The 22,916-nt window shown below is 35.4% G+C and overlaps 4 protein-coding genes across 13 annotated transcripts; 2 read left to right on the top strand and 2 right to left on the bottom strand.

Moving 5' to 3' along the window:
- LOC111017407 (aldehyde dehydrogenase family 3 member F1) lies at positions 1-4,349 on the top strand. The gene is made up of 10 exons (XM_022293156.2): positions 1-272; positions 380-448; positions 539-635; positions 709-915; positions 1,106-1,230; positions 2,281-2,385; positions 2,548-2,720; positions 3,107-3,197; positions 3,301-3,450; positions 3,999-4,349. The coding sequence occupies exons 1-10, from the start codon at positions 84-86 to the stop codon at positions 4,236-4,238; spliced, it is 1,446 nt and encodes a 481-aa protein (XP_022148848.1). The 5' UTR covers positions 1-83; the 3' UTR covers positions 4,239-4,349.
- A 149-nt stretch (positions 4,350-4,498) lies between these two features.
- On the top strand, positions 4,499-11,614 carry LOC148212632 (uncharacterized). Of its 2 annotated transcripts, none has more exons than XM_088120804.1 (2): positions 4,499-8,357; positions 11,223-11,614. In XM_088120804.1, exon 1 carries the CDS (start codon positions 6,143-6,145, stop codon positions 8,243-8,245), a length of 2,103 nt encoding a protein of 700 aa, XP_087976930.1. In that variant the 5' UTR covers positions 4,499-6,142; the 3' UTR covers positions 8,246-8,357; positions 11,223-11,614. The 2 variants fall into 2 exon arrangements, with proteins under 2 accessions (XP_087976930.1, XP_087976929.1); XM_088120803.1 differs by having other exon boundaries at positions 11,254-11,612.
- Positions 11,615-11,823: 209 nt separating this feature from the next.
- Positions 11,824-18,483, bottom strand: LOC111017416 (E3 ubiquitin-protein ligase BIG BROTHER). 7 transcript variants are annotated; one of them, XM_022293168.2, is made up of 10 exons: positions 18,461-18,483; positions 17,280-17,359; positions 16,504-16,595; positions 16,276-16,427; positions 15,541-15,775; positions 14,810-14,844; positions 14,408-14,452; positions 13,145-13,272; positions 12,412-12,520; positions 11,824-12,310 (listed from the first exon to the last, which is right to left on the bottom strand). In XM_022293168.2, the coding sequence occupies exons 3-10, from the start codon at positions 16,526-16,528 to the stop codon at positions 12,260-12,262; spliced, it is 780 nt and encodes a 259-aa protein (XP_022148860.1). In that variant the 5' UTR covers positions 16,529-16,595; positions 17,280-17,359; positions 18,461-18,483; the 3' UTR covers positions 11,824-12,259. The 7 variants fall into 7 exon arrangements, 6 of the variants coding, with proteins under 6 accessions (XP_022148860.1, XP_087976935.1, XP_087976934.1 ...); XM_088120809.1 differs by lacking the exon at positions 18,461-18,483 and adding an exon at positions 17,466-17,716 and having other exon boundaries at positions 15,541-15,772; XM_088120808.1 differs by lacking the exon at positions 18,461-18,483 and adding an exon at positions 17,466-17,676.
- LOC148212631 (uncharacterized) lies at positions 18,433-22,212 on the bottom strand. Of its 3 annotated transcripts, none has more exons than XM_088120806.1 (3): positions 22,057-22,212; positions 19,862-21,958; positions 18,433-18,705 (listed from the first exon to the last, which is right to left on the bottom strand). In XM_088120806.1, the coding sequence occupies exon 2, from the start codon at positions 21,592-21,594 to the stop codon at positions 20,257-20,259; it is 1,338 nt and encodes a 445-aa protein (XP_087976932.1). In that variant the 5' UTR covers positions 21,595-21,958; positions 22,057-22,212; the 3' UTR covers positions 18,433-18,705; positions 19,862-20,256. The 3 variants fall into 3 exon arrangements, with proteins under 3 accessions (XP_087976932.1, XP_087976933.1, XP_087976931.1); XM_088120807.1 differs by adding an exon at positions 19,230-19,268 and having other exon boundaries at positions 19,862-22,199; XM_088120805.1 differs by having other exon boundaries at positions 19,862-22,199.
- Between the last annotated feature and the right edge of the window lie 704 nt (positions 22,213-22,916).

Below are 22,916 nucleotides of genomic sequence, written 5' to 3'. Positions count from 1 at the left end.
CTAAGATTAAGCCTTTAAATAGTTGAAACACAGTTGAAGGAAATTTAATCATATTTCGCATTTATCGGTCGGTTTGGGAAGTTATGGAGAATTTGGAGAGGGATTTAGAGGAGATGAGAGATTACTTCAAGAGTGGGAAAACAAAAGAAAAAACATGGAGAATTTCGCAGCTCAAAGGCTTACGCCAATTCCTAAACCACAAAGAAGAAGAGATTTATAGTGTTCTAAACCAAGACTTGGGAAAACACCATGTCGAAGCTTTTAGGGACGAGGTATTTTTTTTTTTTAATTATTAGTTTTCTTCTAAAAAATCTCATCTTTTTTTTCCTTTTTCTTCTATTTAAAAAACCCCACTTGAGTTTTTGCCATGTTCACGCAGATTGGAACGTTGGCCAAGTCTCTGAACTTTGCTTTGGAACATTTGGATAATTGGATGTTACCCAAAAAGGTAATTAAGAATAAGAAAGACAAATAAAAAAGAAAAAAGCTAGCCAAAATATAGAAGAAATTTTCTATATTTAATTTTTTTCTTGTGCAGGCAAAACTGCCGGCAATAGCTTTGCTAAGTTCGGCAGAAGTGGTTCCACAGCCTCTGGGCGTTGTTCTTATAATCTCATCTTGGAACTTTCCGTTTGGTGAGTGAGGAATTTGATTAATTTTGAAGTTAATTAATTAATTAGATGATTAATGATTTATTTTTGGGATAAGGGTTGTCGTTGGAGCCGTTGATAGGAGCAGTGGCAGCCGGAAATTGCGTGGTTGTGAAGACGTCGGAGTGTGCTCCGGCGAGTTCGGCGTTTCTGGCGAAAGGCATCGGGAGTTATGTGGACGGGAGAGGCGTGAGGGTTGTGGAAGGAGGGGCGGCGGTGGGCGAGCGGCTGCTGCAGCAGCCGTGGGACAAGATTTTCTTTACAGGTACAGGTTGGAAGTAAGGCAATTAATGGAGGGGGCCCGTTGATTAGAATTAGATTAGTTTTTTTGGTTGTTTTGTTGGTAGTTTTGTGATAATTAATTAATAATTAAATTAAACCTCATCAGTTATCTCTCATTGATTTGATTTGATTTGATTTGGGGATGTGAAAAACTGAGACTTGATTGGTTGCAGGAAGTGCACGAATAGGACGGATTGTTATGACGGCCGCCGTGAAACACCTGACGCCGGTGACTTTGGAGCTCGGTGGAAAATGCCCCGCCATTGTTGACTCCCTTTCATCTTCTTGGGATATTCAGGTTTTCCTTTTTCCTTCTCTATACAGATATATAATTTCTGGAAAATACTTTTCAATTATTTATCTCTACATTCACTACCATTTGACTGTTTACTTTCCGTCTTGAATGAAACATTTTATTTTCGGGGAATAGCTGCCAAAATAATAATAATAATAATAATAAATAAATAAATAAAATAATAGCTCTATAATAAAAAACCATTACGATAGATTACACACATGACACATGCAAGTAGTGGGTCGACTAGAGAAAGTAGCTTGATGTACTCTTGACTTATCTTGATTAAGATAAAAAATTGAGCTTAGAATTATCTCTAGGTTTACCACTGTTAAAAAATCACTAACTTATTATTAAAAAATAAAAAATTTTATTTTCATATTTTTCTCTTTTAATTATCAAATATTAATATTCGTCTGTCTTTTACCTAACGATTTAGATCTCAATATTTTTCATAATTTATTTCATTTATATATAATTCATTCATTTTTTATTTCATATATAATTCATTCTAGATCTTCTTACGATGTAATAATAATGATGTATACTTATTTATTAAGAACAATCTAATATTTTAGTTTTCTCACACACCCCTAAAATAAAAGTAAGTAGAACTTTCTTTTTCTAAATCACAAAAAATATCCTTTAATTTTATCATATATTTAAAATATATTTTTATCATTTCAAAAACTTCAATATATACTATTCTTTTAACTTTTCAATTAAGCGGTAGAATTTAAAACTGCCTGCATAATTTAATATAATAAATAAGTAGGTTCATATAATTTAAGTCTTATTTATTTACTAATTTTCATCTAATTCAATTGGTTAAGGTAAAATATTCAAGATCCGAGTTTATTTTGATTTTATATATTTTTTACGTTAATTTTGAATTTCTATTTAAATATGCTGAAGAGTGAAGACTATGTAGCTCCTGCACAGTTAATTTTCCCGCTACGCTCGTTCTTTATTTCGCGATGGTAGAAATAGAAATGGCCATATATCGCCCACCATAAGCTTTTTTTAAAATTGTCTTCGATTTTCACCTCCAAGGCTGCAGCCAAACGACTCGTGATCGGAAAATTTGGAGCCTGTGCGGGTCAAGCTTGTGTAGCAATCGACTACATCCTTGTTGAGCATAAATTTATATCCACATTGGTAAGATTTCTGGATCAATCGCTCGTTTTCCCCTTTCCAGAATCCGTTCCTTTTTTTCTTTTTTTCCATCCTCTTCTTCTGCGTCTCCAACATTTGGAAGAATCAGGTGTCCAATATGACATTCTGTGCCTTTCTCTCTTTTTTTTTTATTCATTGCTATAGGTAGAAATGATAAAGAAATTGATCAAGGAAATGTTCGGCAAAAGTCCGAATCAAGCAAAAAGCATGGCGAGGATTGTAAACAAACAAAATTTCTTGAGATTGAAGAATCTGCTGGATGAACCTGGTGTCCGAGCTTCGATCATATATGGGGGATCGATGGACGAAGACAAATTGTAAGTGTTTAAACGGAAATGTGTTGATAAATCCATGCCTTTCTTTCCGATACGCTTGATGTGATAAATTTATCTATAATTTTAGAGAATTCAAAGGAAAAAAAAAAAAAAGAAGTAAAAGCACTCACAGAGGGCTCCACAATATATGTATACTATGTTACGAACCATGGGGCCCTGAGTGCTTGAAAGAAATAATTATGGAAACAGATAACACATGTGACCTTAGCTAATTAATAGTAGTTCCTTATGTTAACAAAATTTTCAGGCCTGTGTAATAACTGATAAGTAGTTTTATAATTAACTTAAGGAGTCTATAATCTATGATATATGTAGTGAATAATGTTACAAAAGAATTTTTGCTGTACTTAATGTCAATCTTTATGCAGGTTTGTTGAGCCGGCTATTTTGTTGAATCCACCAAATGATGCAGAAATTATGAGAGATGAAATCTTTGGACCATTCCTTCCCATAATCGGAGTTAGTTTATTTTTCCCCCATTTATAGCTGTGTACTACTTGTCATTGCCTTTCATTTAGAAAGGGTGGGAAGTGATGGATCGTGTCACTTTCTTTCTTGGTAGCTGGACAAGATTGAAGACAGTATAGATTTCGTCAATTTAAGGCCTAAGCCTCTCGCCATTTATGCCTTCACAAAAGATAAAGCTTTCCAGAGAAGACTCGTTTCAGAAACTTCGTCCGGCAGCTTGACCTTTAATGATGCAGTTGTTCAGGTACTTCATCGCTTCCGCTTCCTAAGTTTTTCAATTCACATCTCCATTGTAGTAAAGCATTTAGTCGAGACTTCTCCTAAAATCTTTTTAATAATAAGTCTGGGCTTATATAGTTTAAATCTGAGTTTATATAGTCTATCTTTAGATTATATAGAGTAACCTTTGAATTTATATAGCATGTATTTGGTTGGTGGTTTACGATGTGCAGAAGTATATGTATTGTTAAGAAGTTTTAGAAGCTATGTAACACGTAGGATTAGCAAATCATAGTTTGAAATAAATAAACCTATATACCAAATTTAAGCTCTGGCTTCATAACTTCATCCAATATAAACTTAGTTCACCCACGAGCCGTACGTAGTCTCTTCCAAGAAAACGTAGATGTGCTGATACAAGTGGGTCAAAACCAACCATTAGAGCAGCCGTTTATTTTTTCTTTCTTATTACCGTTCTGGTATCGGTGCCTAATTTCCAGCCACAGCAAGCAGCTTTAACTAGCTACTGCTGCTGCTTCAAAACCCTCACTGCCATTTTTGTTGTCAATTCAGTATGCAGCCGATACACTCCCATTTGGAGGGGTTGGTGAAAGTGGGATTGGCAGGTATCATGGCAAATTTTCATTCGACACCTTTAGTCATGACAAGGCAATATTGAAGAGGAGCTTTTTGCTCGACTTCTGGTTCAGATATCCACCATGGAACAATCACAAGCTTCAGCTGCTTAGACAAGCTTACAATCTTAATTATTTTCAGTTTGTCCTCACTGTTTTGGGTTTGAAAAAGTCTTAAAAGAAGACACCTCCTTCTCTTGAGAGATCCTCATTCTACCGTATAAATAAACAAAATGTATTTTTGTTGTGTAAAATGTATTAAATTTCAACGGGGACCTTCTGATCTTAATTCTTGTCTAGCAGCATTTATCCCTTAAATGTTACATGGGGCACCTTATGAGCCAGTGTGATCCCAACCGTAAAAAGTTAAACCTCTTTATTATTATTTATTTGATGAGAAACAAGAACATCCTATTAGATGAACAAAGGAATTAGTGAATTTTATTTAAGAATCAACAAATTTTCGGAAGATAGTATCAAAAAACCAAATACGAACTTTTGGTCCAATCTTGATTAGGTATATTAGATCTTACTACAAAAGAAAAATATCCTCTTTTGGAAGTTACAGTAAGCAGAGATAATCGGTTATTCCATGGACAAATTTAGTAGATTATTTCTCTTCAATCTAGGTTCGAAATCTCTCCTTGCATATTAAAAAGAAAAAGTTACAACAAGCCTTATACTCTTTAGTTAGTCTTTCAAATAGAAAAAAAGGAAAAAAAAAAAAATCAAAAGCAATGGAAGCCTATAATTTAGATTACCACCATGGACCATGGTATATGTTCCTGTCGTATTAATGAACTTATTTCACAGATCAAACCTAAAAGGCACCGACATCAGGCACCGACATCAGGCACGATATTGCTTAAGAAAGGACAAAGCCAAATTTATCACATGGGACCAAAATTTTTCCCAACTATATATATTCTATTATATGTTTAGATATTGCAACAATGTGTGTGTGTTTTTTCGTTACCTGTTAGTGACTGGATAGGTTGCTTCAAGATTGGGCAACGGTTATAGGAGGGAACTCTTGGGCGTTGAGAGTGAAGAAATCATCATAAAGAAATTAAGGAGATTAAAGTTAAAAATTTGTGGGGTATGAACTGTTCTAATTAGATCGGTTAATTTTATTCCAAATATATTTGATATTTGAAATGCATAATCTGAATGGTCGAGGGAATTGAGTTCTAAATTGTGCATCTTGAAACAATTTATTATTCACCATAGAACCTTTTATTTTTCTCTGCCAAGTTCTTCTACACATGAACAATTGCATTCACATTACCTACATATTGATTGATGTCACTGTAAAATAGATAACTAACAAACGTACTTTTACCAATCTTTAATTGTCTTAGATGATTAGAGAATTAGATTTACAATAACAAGAAAATATCCGGAACTATCAGATCGCTTTAAGTTGATAGGTCAGGACCTTTAACACTTGAATAATTAATACATAGCGGAGAGAAGTAATTTTGCAAAAATTTTAATTTCAAATTTTTCTGTCGTGATTACGGGTTAAATTACTATGAGACCCAAAGTAATGGATAAAGTTTAGAATAAATTCAACTTTTATCAATATTTAATTAACTATAACAAAGAAACAGCAGTCTTTTCTTTAGTGTTTTTTCTTTATTTAGCGCAGTTTGAACTCGTTTCTAGCTCACAAGCAAAACTAACCGTAAGTTTAGTATTAAGAACGACAGTTAGAAAGTTTACAAGCTCATCATCATAACTTAAACACTAAAATAGAAATACATAATTTCATAAAGTTTACAATCTCGTCATTATAACTTAAACATCAAAATACATAAATTTTAATGAAATAGTGATCAACACAAATCCCAAACCAGAAAAAAAAAAATTTAACCAAGGATTATGTCAAATAAAATACAATATTTCATAGAATTCAAATCTCTAGCAGCCATTGGATGCCAAAAATAATACAACTCCTTCCCAAAGTTTTGATCGCAAGGGATCTAGTGACAATCACACCATTAAATAATCGACGAACTCCAACTCCACCTTATGTATAGGAAGTCGGTAATATTATTCATACAATTTAATATAATTTAAATGCCATCACTCAGTGGAATTTTGGAGGTGGGGCTGAGTTGTAGTGGTATGGGAGGTGTATGGATTTGTATGGAGGCGGAGGTGATGTGTAGTAATAAGGAGGAGGTGGTGGTGATTTATAGTCTACGAACTTATAGTAGTACGGTGGAGGCGGAGGTGGGGGTGACTTATAAGTGTAGGGAGGCGGTGGGAGTGGAGATGGTGGTGGAGGAGATTTATAGACATAAAGAGGTGGTGGTGATGGTGATGGTGGTGGAGGAGATTTATAGACGTAGGGAGGCGGCGGAGAAGGGGATGGTGGTGGAGGAGATTTATAGACGTACGGAGGGGGTGGTGACGGAGATGGTGGAGGAGGAGACTTGTATATGTAAGGAGGCGGTGGTGACGGAGATGGTGGTGGAGGAGACTTATACAGGTAAGGAGGGGGTGGCGATGGAGATGGTGGAGGTGGAGACTTGTAGATGTAAGGAGGTGGTGGTGAGGGAGATGGTGGTGGAGGAGACTTATAGATGTAAGGAGGGGGTGGTGATGGAGATGGTGGAGGGGGAGACTTATAGACGTATGGAGGAGGTGGTGAAGGTGTTGGTGGTGGAGGCGACTTATAGATGTAGGGAGGCGGGGGAGAGGGAGATGGTGGTGGGGGAGACTTGTAAACGTAAGGAGGAGGTGGTGATGGAGATGGTGGTGGAGGAGACTTGTAGACGTAAGGAGGTGGTGGTGACGGAGATGGTGGAGGAGGTGACTTGTAGATGTATGGAGGAGGCGGTGAGGAAGATGGAGGAGGTGGTGATGGAGATGGTGGTGGAGGAGACTTGTAGACGTAAGGAGGTGGTGGTGACGGAGATGGTGGAGGAGGTGACTTGTAGATGTATGGAGGAGGCGGTGAGGAAGATGGTGGAGGTGGAGACTTATAGATGTATGGAGGAGGTGGTGAGGAAGATGGTGGAGGTGGAGACTTATAGATGTATGGAGGAGGTGGTGAGGGAGATGGTGGTGGAGGGGATTTGTAGATGTAGGGCGGCGGTGGTGATGGAGAGGGAGGAGGGGGTGACTTGTAGATGTAGGGAGGTGGTGGTGAGGGAGATGGTGGTGGGGGCGACTTGTAGATATAGGGAGGTGGCGGTGAGGGAGATGGTGGTGGAGGAGACTTATAAACATAAGGAGGTGGCGGTGATGGAGATGGTGGTGGGGGAGAGTTATAGATGTAAGGAGGAGGCGGTGATGGAGATGGTGGTGGTGGAGACTTGTACACATATGGAGGCGGTGGAGATGGAGATGGTGGAGGTGGAGACTTGTACACATATGGAGGGGGTGGTGATGGAGATGGTGGAGGTGGAGACTTGTAGACATATGGAGGTGGTGGAGGTGACTTATAGACGTAAGGAGGTGGTGGCGATGGAGACGGTGGAGGAGGAGACTTGTAGACATAAGGAGGGGGTGGCGATGGAGATGGCGGTGGAGGAGACTTATAGACATAAGGAGGTGGTGGTGAGGGAGATGGTGGCGGTGGAGACTTGTAGACGTATGGAGGCGGTGGAGATGGAGACGGTGGAGGTGGAGACTTGTAGACGTATGGAGGTGGTGGTGATGGAGATGGAGGAGGTGGAGACTTGTAGACGTAGGGAGGTGGTGGGGAGGGAGATGGTGGCGGAGGAGACTTGTAGACATAGGGAGGTGGCGGTGATGGAGATGGTGGAGGAGGAGATTTGTAGACGTAGGGGGGCGGTGGAGGAGATTTATAAACATAAGGAGGTGGTGGTGGGGGAGACTTATAAATGTAAGGAGGTGGCGGAGATGTATAATAGTATGGAGGTGGTGGTGAAGGAGAAGGGGGAGGCGGAGACTTGTAAACATACGGAGGTGGTGACTTGTGGTGGTGATATTTTGGTGATGGTGGTGGCTTATGGTGCTTATATTTTGGCGGCGGTGGTGACTTGTGGTGGCGGTGATATTTTGGCGGCGGTGGTGGCATATGATGCTTATACTTGGGCGGAAAATCTTTGTGATGCTGATGCTTTGGTAGATCACCACCAAGTTCAGGCTTTTCGAAAGGTAACAGACCATCATCGACCTGATCAGCAGCAACAATGGTGGCGGCAATGAGGCACATCACCACCGCAGAGAGCAGCTGAGGCCAATGCCTCAAGAGTTTCGTAGTCCCCATCTTCCGGCAATGCTAATTCAAACAGATTATGGATGTGAGTTGCATTATATGGTATGGTCTGAACCCTTTATATACTACTACTCATCAATGCTTTCTTGGTTGACATAGATTACCATTGTTTATTCCACGTAGAGAAGAGTAGCACATCTTAATATCTTCTTATTTTTAATTCTTAAAATTATCTTCACAGCTATTGATTTAATATAAATTAAGTGTGCAACTTACTTAGCTTATTAGACTATATACAATGTTATTCTCTCTATACTTTGAAGATTTCATGCTCTGAAAGCAACATTTTGATGAGATTGAGATCCAGAATTGTAAATAGAATTGATAAATATGTCTGGATTTCAAATGTGAAAACTTTGAGAGACCAAAATTATTAGATGTGCATTGATCTAGCACAACCCATTATCAATTAACAGTTTTTAATTCAATCTGGCTTGATTGGAGATCTGACTTTCTGCAAATTTAATTGAATATTGAGTTTGAAAGTTCATGGTTAACGACTACTAAGCTGGTGGAGAAATGCATTTTGTGTCTTAATTTAAAAGAAGTAATGCACGTTCGAAGCATGTATTTGTTCATCAACAGAATGAGGGCTATGAAAGAGACAAAGCATCTTCTGTGCACACAACAAAAGAATAACAAAAAACAAAAAAAATCTGCTCCAGTTTTGCCATGTCGGTGATATAAATTATATTTCCAAATTAAAATGGTTTCTCTTGACTTTAGGTTTATGTTTTTCTTATTTTAGATTGTATTTGTTGCAAATATTTCTTTAATTGTTGACTTGATGCGGTTTATTACTTTTTTGTCTTGTAACAACCTAGTCCTTAACTTTCTGTGGTTCATTTACTTTTCCATATTTCATGTATTTATGGTCTTCCAATCAAAATATTAGTCGAGGCTTAATTATTATTATGATCACTTATCTTATTTAGCTAATGTAGGATTCTGATCTCATTTCCAACGGGAATTACATGTATGTCTTTATCTCTTAATATTGTTTCTATAATAATTCATTTGGATGAACTAACGTGATGAAAATGCTAAGAGATTACATATAGGTGCATCTATTGATTCTTTGATTAAAAGATAGAAGAGTGTTTACGTATAGAAATACGAATGAGAAGTTTGATATGCAAATTATTTAGTATGTGAAAATAATTTTCTCAAAATGAGATTTATAAGTTTATTTATTTTTCATTTGAAATTCAATTATACTTTATCGTTCAAATCTTTACCACATATTGTTGTACTAAAAAAATCAAATTATATTTTTCATAAGTTGATTAATTATATAAAACTAAATTAAATTATATTGATAGTATTTTATTAAATAGCTTAAGTCATGTTTAATTTAAACTATACGTTAATTTTTATGTTGGTCTTTTAAAATGAATTTGAGACGTTGATGCTCAGTAGTAACATGGGTTTTTCATATCGTGTACATCTATAGTTGACCCAGAAATTAGGAAATTGAACTATCTTGCTGGTTATTGGGCTTCCTTCACGTTGAATTTAAAATTAATTATTTAAATTAAGTAATTAATTTTTATGCTTTTTTTTCTCTTTTTCTTTTTTGGAATTTAAATTGTTGATGCTGAATAGTAACGTGGGATTTCTATTGCATCTGGAAAAAATAGTTGACCTAGAAAATAAATTAGGAAATGAATTGTCTTGATGAGTTACTCTTTTTTTTTTCTTTCAATAATTGCACATTATAGGATGAAATTGAACCATCGATTTTTGGATGATAATAAATTATTCTCTTATTTTGAATTATTTTCTCAATTATATAAAACAGAAAAAAAGTAGTCGAAGAATATTTTTTTTATTTTTTATTTTATTTCAGCTAATGCATCTTTCTAAAGTTTGAATTTCCAACCATGTATCGTTGTATTTGAAAAAAATAAAGAAAAGAAAACAGAGCAAAATGGGAGTCAAACCATTAAAATATATCCCATTTATTAGCAATTATTATTAAGAAACAATATATAAAATTACAAAATCTCCCACTTACTACAGTAATAATGACATATAAAAAATTAATTTATAATTAGCAAATAAAAACATAAAAACAGAAAATTAACGGTGAAAATTTCCCTTCAGCTAATAAAGAGATTCGATCCATATCAATTCATTTATTGATAACTTTTTTTGTTCTCTCTTTCATTTCTAAGGTGAATCTTCTTTTTTGTTTCGATGCAAACATATGTAAGGGAGAGAATTTAAATGTCAAACCTTTTAGTCGAAAATATATATTTTAAATAGTTGTGCTATGTTCAGACATTGTCTTACATTCTGTACTTACAATATCATTGATTCAAATAAAATTGAATAAAAGAAAATCCGGTAAATTATGAAGTCATCTATGTCAATATGTCAATAAATTTAGAGGTGTTCTTCTTCTTCTTTTTTTCCTTCTTTTTGGTTAAATTTTCCTTTTCTTTTTGGTTAAAAAAGCTGAGATTATTTTTTCTTGTGTACAAGTGAGGTGAGGGTTCAAAACACGCAACTTTTAAATCAAAGATATATGTTTAACTAATTGAGTCAGGTTTATGTTGATAAGTCAAGGGATATTCTACATTTCCACATTTTCTTCACTTTTTAGTTGTAGATAGATGTTTTTCCCAATTGAACTATGCTTAAATTTATGATATTCTAATTCTTCTTAAGTCTTGATATCGACTAAAAGATTCTTGTATCAATAGTTAGATCTCATTATTACATTATAATAGAACTTTCAAATATTATAACCCATTCACATTTTATCAATCAATAATCTTTCATCAAATTGGAAAGGTAATATTATTATATTAGTTTCGTAATTTTAATTTTCTAACCATAAAAGTCAACTAATTACTAAGAAGAGTACCGACAATTCACTTTTTTTTTTTTTTGATAAGACAGTTCACATTTTAGGTGCTTGTTTTCTGCACAGAAAATTATGATCAGAAAGAAACGTGATTGCGCATTTTAGAAGACCAACATCCATCCATTACATATTTTTATGAATACTGAAGACGGAGGATTTGGATTGGAAGAAGTTTTAGAAGCCATTCACAATCAAATATGAGACTGAACTAGCTTCAAACAGTTTTGTTCATTACTTGGTTTGTTGTTTCTAAGTTTATGTACTGTTCCCATCTATTATATATTTTTTCATATTTTCTACAAAATTAGAAAATGACGATGCACAAGATTCATCAATCACCCTTATAGGAGATAATAGCAAAAATTAGCTTTCTAGAAACAACGCACCCTCCACATTTTTACAATGGTGTAATATTATTGTTTTTTGTTTCACCCAAAATGTCTTATACCAATTGATCGTTGTCTTTCACTTATATATATATTTTAATAGAGAATTTTGATCGCATGCCAACGAGTTCTATCTCATTTTAACCAAATGAATAGGTTGATAATTTTTCGCCAACTTGAAATTGGCTCAACGATAAATGATATCTATTCATTTTTCTAAGATTGGAAATTAAAAAAGACAATTTCAATGTACTAAAAGATGATTTTCTATATATCATTACCTGCTACCTGAACTTGCGGAGGGGAAGAAAAGGGAAAAAGATTCGCTCAGTAGCTTCTACCATGAAGCACGATGAGCCAAATGCATTGGATTTGAGCTTTGACCATTTTCCCCAGTTATGCTCTCCAACTAATAATATAAAGATGTGTAATAGGCAGAGGCAAAACCAAGTCGTCGTGGTTCCCCAAGTTGAAAAAATAAAATCCAAATCGATCTCAAAATCAATCAAATTCTACTCTCTGCTCTATAATTATGTGTGTATAAGTCCAGCACTTCTCTTATTCTTTAACCTCATACGAAGATCGTACAAAGTAGAAAATGAGCAAGGAAACGAAGTCAATATCTTCAGAAAGGAAGACTCCAAACCTTTTAAAGGTTTCCCTTTCTCATGATATTAATAGCTTCTTTAACGCTTTGAAGTGCCACCGAAAACTTCAGTGTAGCAAATGGGGCAAGCCTGGAACAGAGAATTACGTAATGTATTAGCTAAAGTCATTTATGGCCCGTTACTAAAATTATCCTCAAAATGTGCCGGGATAAAAAATATCAGAACGTCACCTTGTTGATACTGAGCCACTTAGTCCCGCAACAGGTATGGTACCTGTGTTTGCACGGTAGAGTGATCCTCTGATCTCCACGTTTGTATTCCATCTGGCATATCACACACCTATATACAAATGAAGACTGATTTATGTAGTCAGATGCATTCTTGTCAAAAAATATCAATTGACCCAGTAAATCATATACGACTACCACTTTCAGCCAGCTTTTTATTTTTAGTTAGCTAGCAACATAATTGTGATATCAAGATAGAATTAGGAATATTATTAGAGCATTAGTGGTATACTAATAATTAGTTACAGAAATTGTGCTGGAGATTTGTTATAAATAGAGTGCGTAGGAAATGATGGAGGTAAGCAATTGTTTTGTTTGGTTTGGATTTGAGTGGAAATACTCAAAGAGGAGAGATTTCAAGTAGCTTGAATACAGAGTTATTGTAGTTCAATAGTATTATAGTTCTTTTGGGTTCTATCAAATTGCTCGCTAACATATATCCAAAAACATGGAGAAACACTATTCAAAACAGTACAAAATAGTTTAACTTTGCAGCATGCACAAAGATAGAAAACAGTGAAGTTAAACATTTCAAATTTCAAAAGTGAATTGCAGGAATTGCAGGGTTTATATTCAATTATCTTCATAGCTGGAAAAAATCCTAAAAAACAAAGCAGAAACAATAAAAGTTTGAAAAAATCATATGGTATAAGACAATCAATCAATCAAGTGTTACCTTTCATTTCGTGATTTCTTCATCAAGAAAAACCCACATTTATACTTTGATACTGGAAGCAACGCAATCAGTTCTTGTGGAAGGCCTCGATTATGAGTTCCAACTGTCTCGCCTAAATCTAGTAATTCCTGAAATTTAGTTGCTTTAAACCATTATAATATTAAAGAGAGTAAGCGACATAATTTAGGAGGCATACACAGGAGTTTACACATTACAGTTAGCCAGACAAACTTTTACGTTTATTAGTTATAGGCCTTGAAGTACCAACTGGATTTACAGCTGCCACATGAGTTCCTTATCCTCATAACTAATAAATGTCAGGTACTTAAAAGCACTATCAGCAGGCAGATCCATCCAAATAAGCAAGTTTATGTTTTTAAAAGATCCTCCGAAGAAGCAAGGCTCAAGGTTAGAAACTAGCTGGAAGTGTACCAGCAACCACAATGCAGAACAAACAACTAGATTAATCTGAACCAGCATTTCTTGCGTTTCTACGTTGGTAAGGAAAGCATCAAAAACCAAGCCTACTGCCAATTTCAGCTTAGTAGCTGCAATGGCAACTAGTTTTGCCATTGGCTTTTACAGCAGCAAGGACTTCATACTTGTTGAATTAATTAGCGCAACTCTGATACCACTTGTTGAATGAATTAGCACAAAAGGAAATAAACAATCACTTGAAGAAAGAAATTTTTATTTAGAAAGTATGAATATGGACACTCTTTGATGGAAGACTCTCTCACTTTCTAACTTTTCTCTCTTTCTTCACTCACTTCACTTGGTTCACTCTCATCACTCTATTCACTTGATTCACATGGACATCTCTCCTATTTATAGGAGAAAGATCCTTGGAGCCCAAGCAAAAAGAACTTTCTAGACTCCTCTCAAATTTTACATATTCTAGATTTTTCCTTATCCATTCTAATCCAAAAGATTTCTCTAGAATCCTTTGGAACCTAAGAGAAAGTCTAAGATATTTCTAGATCCTTTTCTTTAGATATTTATTTACAATCTTCAAGAACAATCTAGAAAGACTAACTATTACCTATAAGAGAAATGTGTAGAAACTTCCAAGAAGCTTCTAGATAGTTAGTGTTGTATTTCAACAATAGTAACCGTAATAACAATTCAATTACAAAATTCAACACTTAGGCATTGAGTAAGAAAACTTAACTTCGATAAGAACATGTAAATTTACAGGAGAGGAAAATTTTGTGCGGCAATTTGCAAAATTAAGAGGGAAAGAAAATTATTATCAGCTCTAACCTCATAAGTCATGTTATCTGGATCAACAATATCTTGCCAAATAGTCTGCATATTTCAAAGTGGAACTGATTAGGGAGCGCATTCAATAAAATCTTTTCTGAAGAAGTTTGGAAGTAAATTCCAGGTCTATATGGCCTTGAACAAAAACTCTTGGGACAAAGATTATTAGGGAAACCTGAACCACCACCTAGGCTGTCAAGTTGTCAACATTGGTTAGAAAATGAATTCCTATTCTGTATTCTCTCTCTACTTCAGTTTATATGTGCCAGTTTTATAACATACCCAAATAAATACAGGGATGCTAAGCCAAAAAGTGAGGTATCTATTGTCAACAACCTTACAATAAAACTGCAACTGTAGACTTAATGGCACAAAAAATTTAAGAATAAAAAAGCTGCAGACCTGATACTCTTGATAATTTGGATGCCTACGTGGGCCTGAAAAAGCAATGGAGAATAGTTAAAGTTGGGAACTAGAAAAAAATTTTCAGTAACATTTTAATTGGATCAGAAGGAAGCCAAGAGGAAAAATTTTGGTTGTTAGATTTCATATATACCTTTAACACTCTACCTAGCAGCAAGTTAATTCTACTCCGGATAGTACTTGCTAAATATAAAGTGGTTCACCCAGTGGTTGCAAGTTAACATTGAAATATGGTAGAACATGTATATCAATGGATGGTGAATGTATCTCATTTACAAGATACTCGTTGAAGCACCCTACATTCAATTTGTTGCATCGAATAAGTCATCCCAGTAAATAACTAACATGCCTAAAGCCAATTTTTCGGCAACATTTAACTTTCATTTGATATCTGTGTCATAAGAAAACCATAGACCAATATAACCATTATAGTTTTCAAATATGCCAAAAATGCACTATATTAGCAAAAAGAATGCCCTCAATAGCGATCATGAAGATGAAGGTTGCCAATGCCTGAAAATTGATGACACCAACTGCTTTTTCTCAACAAATACCTCAATTCAGGAACAGAGAAAAAATAAGAGACTAAAAATCAAAACAGAGAGTCATTAATTATACTCTTCACAACATGTGGTTTTATAGAACATTAGCACTTAATATCTAAATTCTGTTTCATGGAAAGTTGAAATGACACAGAACTCAATCCTTACATTCCATGGTGTTGGTGTTGCTGGACATATTGGGATTGGCATTTTCTTCCCACGCTCTATTTCCTGAACTCTGTTCATTCGGTAATGTCGAGAAGTCCTGCGGCCTCCTATGTTCATCAACAGTGGACTCATGACCTAGTACCTCAGATGATTGAGCATCAAAGTATGAACTGCTCCAAGAATCAGAATGCCCAAACTTATAGTAACTTGAATTAGTGGATGGATAAACAGTCTCCTGAATGGAAGAACGAAAATATTATACTCCCATGTTGCGAAATTCATTTAATGCATGAGGAAGTATGAAAACTAGACATAAATACTATTCGATCTCGATAATAGATGTCCAATCAAGCATGCATCAGGAAGTTTAAGCATGATAAAGGGCTATATCCCAGGAGTGAAATAGAACATGAAACCATAAGCTTCCAAGCAGTAACTACTTTGAAGATGAAATGTGGTTTGCTTTCCTTTTTCTATACTTGGGTAGGGGGAGATTCAATTTTCAAGGAGTCTTAAGAGGAGGGAAGCAACTTTGAAAGAGATAGGGAGATTATCCAAGATAACAACCAACAGAGCAAAGAAACAGTAGAGATCTCATGGCAACAAGTAACGCCAAATAACTTCCTTTGAGTAGCAGGTACAGAGACAAAACAGCATCTAAATGCCATGAGTTCTATCAACCTAGTCACAGACGAGATCCAAGGAAGGCATCGAAAGGAAAGAGATGTACAGTACCTGAGAATGTGAGGCACCGGAAAAAATGAAATTCACGTGTTCATATGTAAGACCTTCAAAGTATTCCATAAAGCTTCCAGCTGTGCTGTAAGGGTAACTATTATTCATGCAATTAACCTCCATGCTCGTGTTCCAGCTCATTTTAATTAACTCTGTTTCAATGGGTGTAAAAAGTAAGTACAATTGCAAAGGAGAGAGATCAAAAGGAAATTTAGATTCAAACCTAACTGTCCTGAAAATTCTGCAAACCCATTCTTGACAAAACTTCAAGCAGACAATTTATGTCTAACGCCAGTAAAGTTCCTGTCCTAGAGCCACTCCTGCAAATATGAAAATTAGAAATAAAATGAAGACGGCAAGAAATAAAAAGAAATTGAGATGGTAGTTCTTGACCACAAGCGAAAAAAGTAATGCATGGCTAGCCTCTACGATATTCGAGTATCAATACATTTGGTTCAATAGAAATAAACACAGCACGCAGAAATTTGGTGGATTTCTTTGAAAAAAATACAGGAATATCTCCATAGTACAGAAAAATAGTCGTATCTTCCAGAATCATATTGCAGTGTAAAGTCGGCATTTGATACATAGCACCATTCCGTTCAGCAGCTAGAAAGCTCCGGGAGCAAAAGAGAAAATCGAACGTGCTACAACTCCTCGCCGCCAAGCAGAGATCCGCAGAAACAAGAATGCAGATCAATCTACATTCGATTGAACAGATTGAACCTAGGTACTCCAGCTGATTCTCTCACATGAAACTAAAAAATCCTTTTCTATACCTCATTTCATCCATCAATTTAAGCTGGGGCAATAAACGGTAGAAAAATTGACTATTCCATTGTAGTACCTAGTGTTCTGATTCAAACCTCTTTCCTCTCTACTACCACTCGCAAGTCGCAACGCAGAGATCACACAGACGGAGTGAGCAGATGAGTAATCAAACGCAATTAAGAAAAGAGTTGAAAGAAATCATTATTGACTGCATTAAAAGTGTGAGAGATTACCGAAAGAAAGGAAACCGCCATTGAAGAGGATGCGCAGTTGTAGCTTCCTCTTTCGGCTTCTGGTTCTGCGTGTGTGTAATCTGTGAGCGAAATATGAAAAATGGGAAGCGATGAGGAATAAGTTGAGCTTCTTATAACAGAAAACGCTCTCTCTCTCTCTCTCTGACACGCTCTCTTTCATCAAACCTTTAATCGAAGCATGTGCGATGACGTGGCTCTAAACCCAATGTTGGAGTTGGTACTTTGGATCAACTGCAAATGCACATTTTTTTTTTCCTTTTTTTCACATTTCATATTTTTAAATATAATTTCTCATTCCAACTTAGTTCACCAAAAGCGAGCTATTGCCTACCTGAATAGCTTGAAAGATTATAAATTTGTATCCTCGCTTTGTGTTTATAATTAACTCAATCATAATTAGTGTGTATCTCCAAGTAAGAACTTGTGAGTTCGATGTCACACCCCAAATGTAAAAAAAAAAAAAAAATTAATGTTAGTAGCCAAAAGTTATAGTTTGAAAGGTGAGTTTGGAATTTTTTTTTTTTGGGTCAAGCATTTTTATGTAAACATGTTTAAAAGGAAACTAAATTAATATCTAGTAAGACTTCAAGTGATTTTTAGAATTTCAAAATGCTTTTAGTTAGAATTATAAACACTTCTATCACTTTTTAAAATTTCTACAAAAAGGCCACTACCTCTGTTCAATTATTACTCTCAGAATATATAATTTTTTTACCAAAAAAAAAACAACAACAACAGGTTCTATAAATTATCATAAAATTAAGATTTAGATCTGGGTAATAATTCTATGTTTATTTTGAAGAATTAACCTATTTCTTCTCATGTTTCAGTCTGTAATATTCTTTTAAAATCATGGGCAAATCCTAAAATTTGAGAGAAAATAGTCTTTAAGAACCTCACTCATAAATCAAAAATATTTTTGTGAATTTGAGAAATAAATAAATTACAGATAAAAAAAGTAATTTTTTTAATTTAAAAAACTACTATAAAACCAGAAGGTAAATGAATTTCCCAAGGAATTTAGTTGTTTTAACAACCAAAACCACTCCAAATCTGCAATGAAAGTCAGTGTGAACGTATGAACGGAGGATGGTCTGTCAAAGTTTGCAACTTTCGTATAAAAATCAGCAAAGAAATTAAATGGATCCCTCTAAATTCACCTCAAAATTGAAGAAATTTCCAAATAACTTCAGCTCAACTGTGTTTCTGAGTATGGTTCATATTTGAGACTCGAGAGCTCATAATTTGAGAGCTTTTCTTTTACAATAAAGCGAATGAGCTGAGCATCCGAGAAGAGAATTGCTAGAAAGGGGAGTTCATCCATCGCCATGATTTTGTCGTCCAATCACTTTCCAATGGAAGTCTCCCTCTCTCTCTCTCGTTGATAGCTTTAGTGGTCTGCGATCTGCCCACAAAATGAAAAAAGAAATAAAAAAAAGTAACAAAACATGAGTGAGTTAGTAGAATGAGCAAAGCATGGAACTAAAAACATGGCGTGCAAGGAAAGAAACAATTCATCATATTCTGTATTCTAGTCACCTGTCTGCAAAAGTTCCAACAATAAACACCACGTTAACCCATTATAGCCTAGCCAACTCTCTACAGTAGTATAAGGAAAATGTTTCATAGCAATGCTTCTCATTCAATATTCAATAGTTACTCCTTGGTAGGGGTGAATTTCAAGTATGAGTAGTGCAGCAGCTTGTAATAACATGATGGTTTCAATTTTCTGTCCTTCCATTTTTTTGTTTTCTTATTCTCAAGCTTGACGTTATGTTTCCAAACCCAAATCTCAGTCAAGGGCAAAACAATGTCTCAATTCTAAATTGTAATATCATCATATACATTATATAGAGATCGAGCAAATTAGTCAATAAGAACTTGGTGAATATATGCATCGAATATAAGACTTCAAGCATGGGAACTCACAAACGAAGTTGGATATTCAGTTGCTTAAAAAGTCGGAGACTGCAAATTCATGAGAATGATTCTATGAGTTAGCTTCAATCAAGTGATTTGACCAAAAATAAAAAAGAACAAAGCAGAAACCATACTTCTAAGCAATTCCAAGGACACTCCACACAAGGGAGAAACAAAAAGGAAAGACAAGTACCAATGTACCATTAATTTAATGTAGAACAAGACGTGTCCAGCAAAAGAGAGATGGGTTCAAATTCAAAAGACGGTGAACCCAAACAACAAGGGAGGGAAACAATAGTGAAGAAAAAGAATAAGCAGCAACCAAGCAGGCAGCCCTCATATAGCTCATCACGTACGAATACAATCAACATCTTGTATACTATAATCCAAGTTGGGGGATTTAATTGACCATCTCAAAACGTTGACGGAATGAATTGATGCTGTTTTGCAGCATGCACAGTAAAAGGGACATAATGTTCTCGAGACATTTGCTTTATCAAGTAAAGTATAATATTGGATAATCAAGATAGAGATGCAACAAATATTCATTTTCTCCAATCTCAAACGCAAAAAAGTGGAGAACTAAAACTCAGAAGGTCAACTAAATAGCAAATATGGACTAAGTTTTATCTTTAGATTACCTCCAAAATTGAGAATCTGAGATGATCCAACAAATGGAGTAAGGGCTTCGATATTGTCTTTCAGTTCAGACTAAGTAGTTCAACCAGACTGGCATGTTAACGTAAATCCATATAACCACACAAATTTATATCCTTGAGAAAGCTATGGATGCACTTCGAACGAAAACTTTGTTGGAAGCTGAACCACTTGACATTAATCATTGAGCTTTACAGCAGAAAGTTCCAAAGGCCAAAAAGAAGAAAAGGGAGAGCCTAAAATAACATAAAAGTAGTGACATGCTTACAAGGTTTAGCATGCTAACATGCATTTGGCTTAAAGGTTTTGTTCCACAATGATCAGCAAAATCTCGTGCATCACAACAGGTCCAAAACATGAATGACCTTTTTGTGTGCTTTCAATGTCTACCCAAATCAATATGCTCTCTTCCCTGAATTCTATCAATGCCAAGGGTTGGACCCAAGGATGAATCAGACCTTTTGAATTCCAATTCCGTTTCCTTCTGCTTCAGTTGCAGTACTCTCCGCTCATTATCTAGTTTCAACCTCTCATTTTCAAGCCTCGCTCTCTCCAAATCCCTACTCTTCTTACTGCAATATCTTAACCATTTGAAACGTTGTTTCTCAAGTTCGACAGCTTGAGCCTGGAAGCTGACAGATTGCTCCTGAAGATGTAGCATCTGTTTTTTAATCCAATCTCTGCGCTCCCATTGGGACTTCGTAGGATCTGAAAGAAAGACATCAATTTGACCTTCAAATTCATTTTGTGCAACTGAGTTTGACCACAGAGGACCATCATCTCCACTCAGTTTATTTCTACCACGTGACTCAGCCACCCATAATCCATTTTCAACAGGACAGTGATCATCTTCATTATCTGACTCATCATCCTCACCGTCACTTTCATCAGCCTCTTCTGACTCATTATTACCTTTGGAGAAATTCGCAACAGGTAAAATTTTACCTTGGAAATCAAGGTCCTGGCAACCAGGAATTGTTTGTCCATTATGGTAAGCACACATTTCCTTATAAAACAAGTGCTTTGAGCTTAATATTTTTCTGACATCATCCTTGGCTTTATTTGAGAGCTGAGCCATTGAATCCATGAGTGCAGGGTTCTCCACAACCATACAACTGGTTCCCCTCCCAAGTATATCGTTCAATCTCTTGTATCTTTTGTTCAAGTCATTGAACTTATCCTCACACTGCTGTGGAGATACATGACGCCCCTTACTTATCATAATCTTCGACACTGTTTTCCATTTGCCCTTCTTTTGCAATATTCCAGATTTTCTCTTGGAGCCCATCCCAGCCTCACCGTCATCACCCACACAAGCAACCACGGCTATGAGAAGCTTTACAATGTCATCTGTCCACTTCATTCTCTGCCATGGAGAGCCCTTTTTACCCTTAAAAAATTCAGAGCACTCACCGTCCTCTGTGAAACTAGGCTCATCTTCTTCACTCGTATTATTGTTGTTCGTGGCATTACCAGTGGCAATAGCTTTCCCTTTTGCGAAGGTCGTCAATAAATCTTTCTGTCCGAAACTTTTCGTGTCCACAATCCCAATCGATTGGTGATCACCTTCAAAAGTACTCATCCTGTTCAAGTGATGATGGTGTGTCAAAGAGGGATTGACCAATTGGGTCTGTTGATGTCTTCGGATGGGAGACTCCAGATCTAATAGACCCCCACCTGCCGACAGAAATCCACTTCCCATACCTGAACTATCCATTTTCCAGTCTCTAAATCCAAGAAACCCTCAATTTCTGTTGTTGCAGATAAGAGAAAACTGAGATCCGATTCACAAATATGAATAAGAACGCTAATTCATTAAGCTTGATCAAATCGTTCTAAGTGATAGATACAAATTTAGCATCAACGATTGCCGTTGAACCAGCATAAACGAAAAGCCAATTTCCGAACTCCTCCATTGTACTCCACTTTCTTAGCCCCCAAATAAAGTGCATCCCAAGAATCTCGGAAAACCCCATAACAGAGTCCACTAAACTATACCGAATAATAAACTAAACAGCCTTTGCGTTGGAAATGGATATCGGTAAAAAGATCCTTCAACCCAAGTTAACTATTCGGAATCGCTGGAAGAATTTAAAATTGTAGCTTAGACCAAGCTAATGAACAAATAAATCTAGAAAAACATATACTGAAGAAGAAAATTAACTTCTCCACGACCTACCTCTCGACGACCTACAATCAGATTGCTCTAGGAAATTTTCCGCTTTTGTTCTTGAGATTTGAAGGTACAGAGAACGATGAGGACCGATTGACACGACTGTTGTACCGCGCTGCCAGGAAGGTAAAATCCAGGTCACGCGACGTATCCAACGCCGTTTTGACCCTAAGGGAGATTCTTTTTATTTATTATTTATTTTATTATTATTATATTTTTTTAATAAAACATGAGGTATCCAACTCGCGATCTAAACCAGGTCGTGTAACATTTTTACTATTTATTTTTTTAATCAGAGATAAATTCTTTAATTAATTGAGGTGGAATTAAGAATTCGAATTCAAATTTTTTTTTTTGAAGATAAATTCTTTAATTAATTAAGGTAGGATCATGTTTAACATTTTCTCTTATTGGATTATTTATATTTTATATTAATTTGTTTGATTAATCTCTCTAAATTCAATATCATATCAAACTAATTGGGTATATATCCAGTTTACCTTTTTAAGTTATAATCCTAATTAATTTCATTTTCTTTTCTAATTCTCATAATTTTGCTAGGCTGTATTTACTATCGATGAGATTGATTTATTATAATTTCTCAACGAAAAAAATAACAAGAAATCCTTATTTTAGTATCACATCATAATGTTGCAATTAAGATTGGTCAAACATTTGCTTACTAAATTATTAATTTTTCTATAATATAGCAATCAAAATTAAAAATATATATATATTCAAACATTGGATCTATACAAAATAATAATAGCAACAATAAATAATTAATGTCTTAACCTAATTACTAATTACTTCGACACTATATATAATAGATCAGCTAGTTAAAATTTGAGTGACTTATTTGTGAA

Source organism: Momordica charantia (assembly GCF_013281855.1).
Source record: "Momordica charantia cultivar OHB3-1 chromosome 2 unlocalized genomic scaffold, Mcharantia_2.0 BLBB01000002.1, whole genome shotgun sequence".
NCBI classification, from domain to species: Eukaryota; Viridiplantae; Streptophyta; class Magnoliopsida; order Cucurbitales; family Cucurbitaceae; genus Momordica; species Momordica charantia.
The sequence above is the reverse complement of the archived record's forward strand: the minus strand, read 5'-3'. Positions and strand labels throughout refer to the sequence as shown.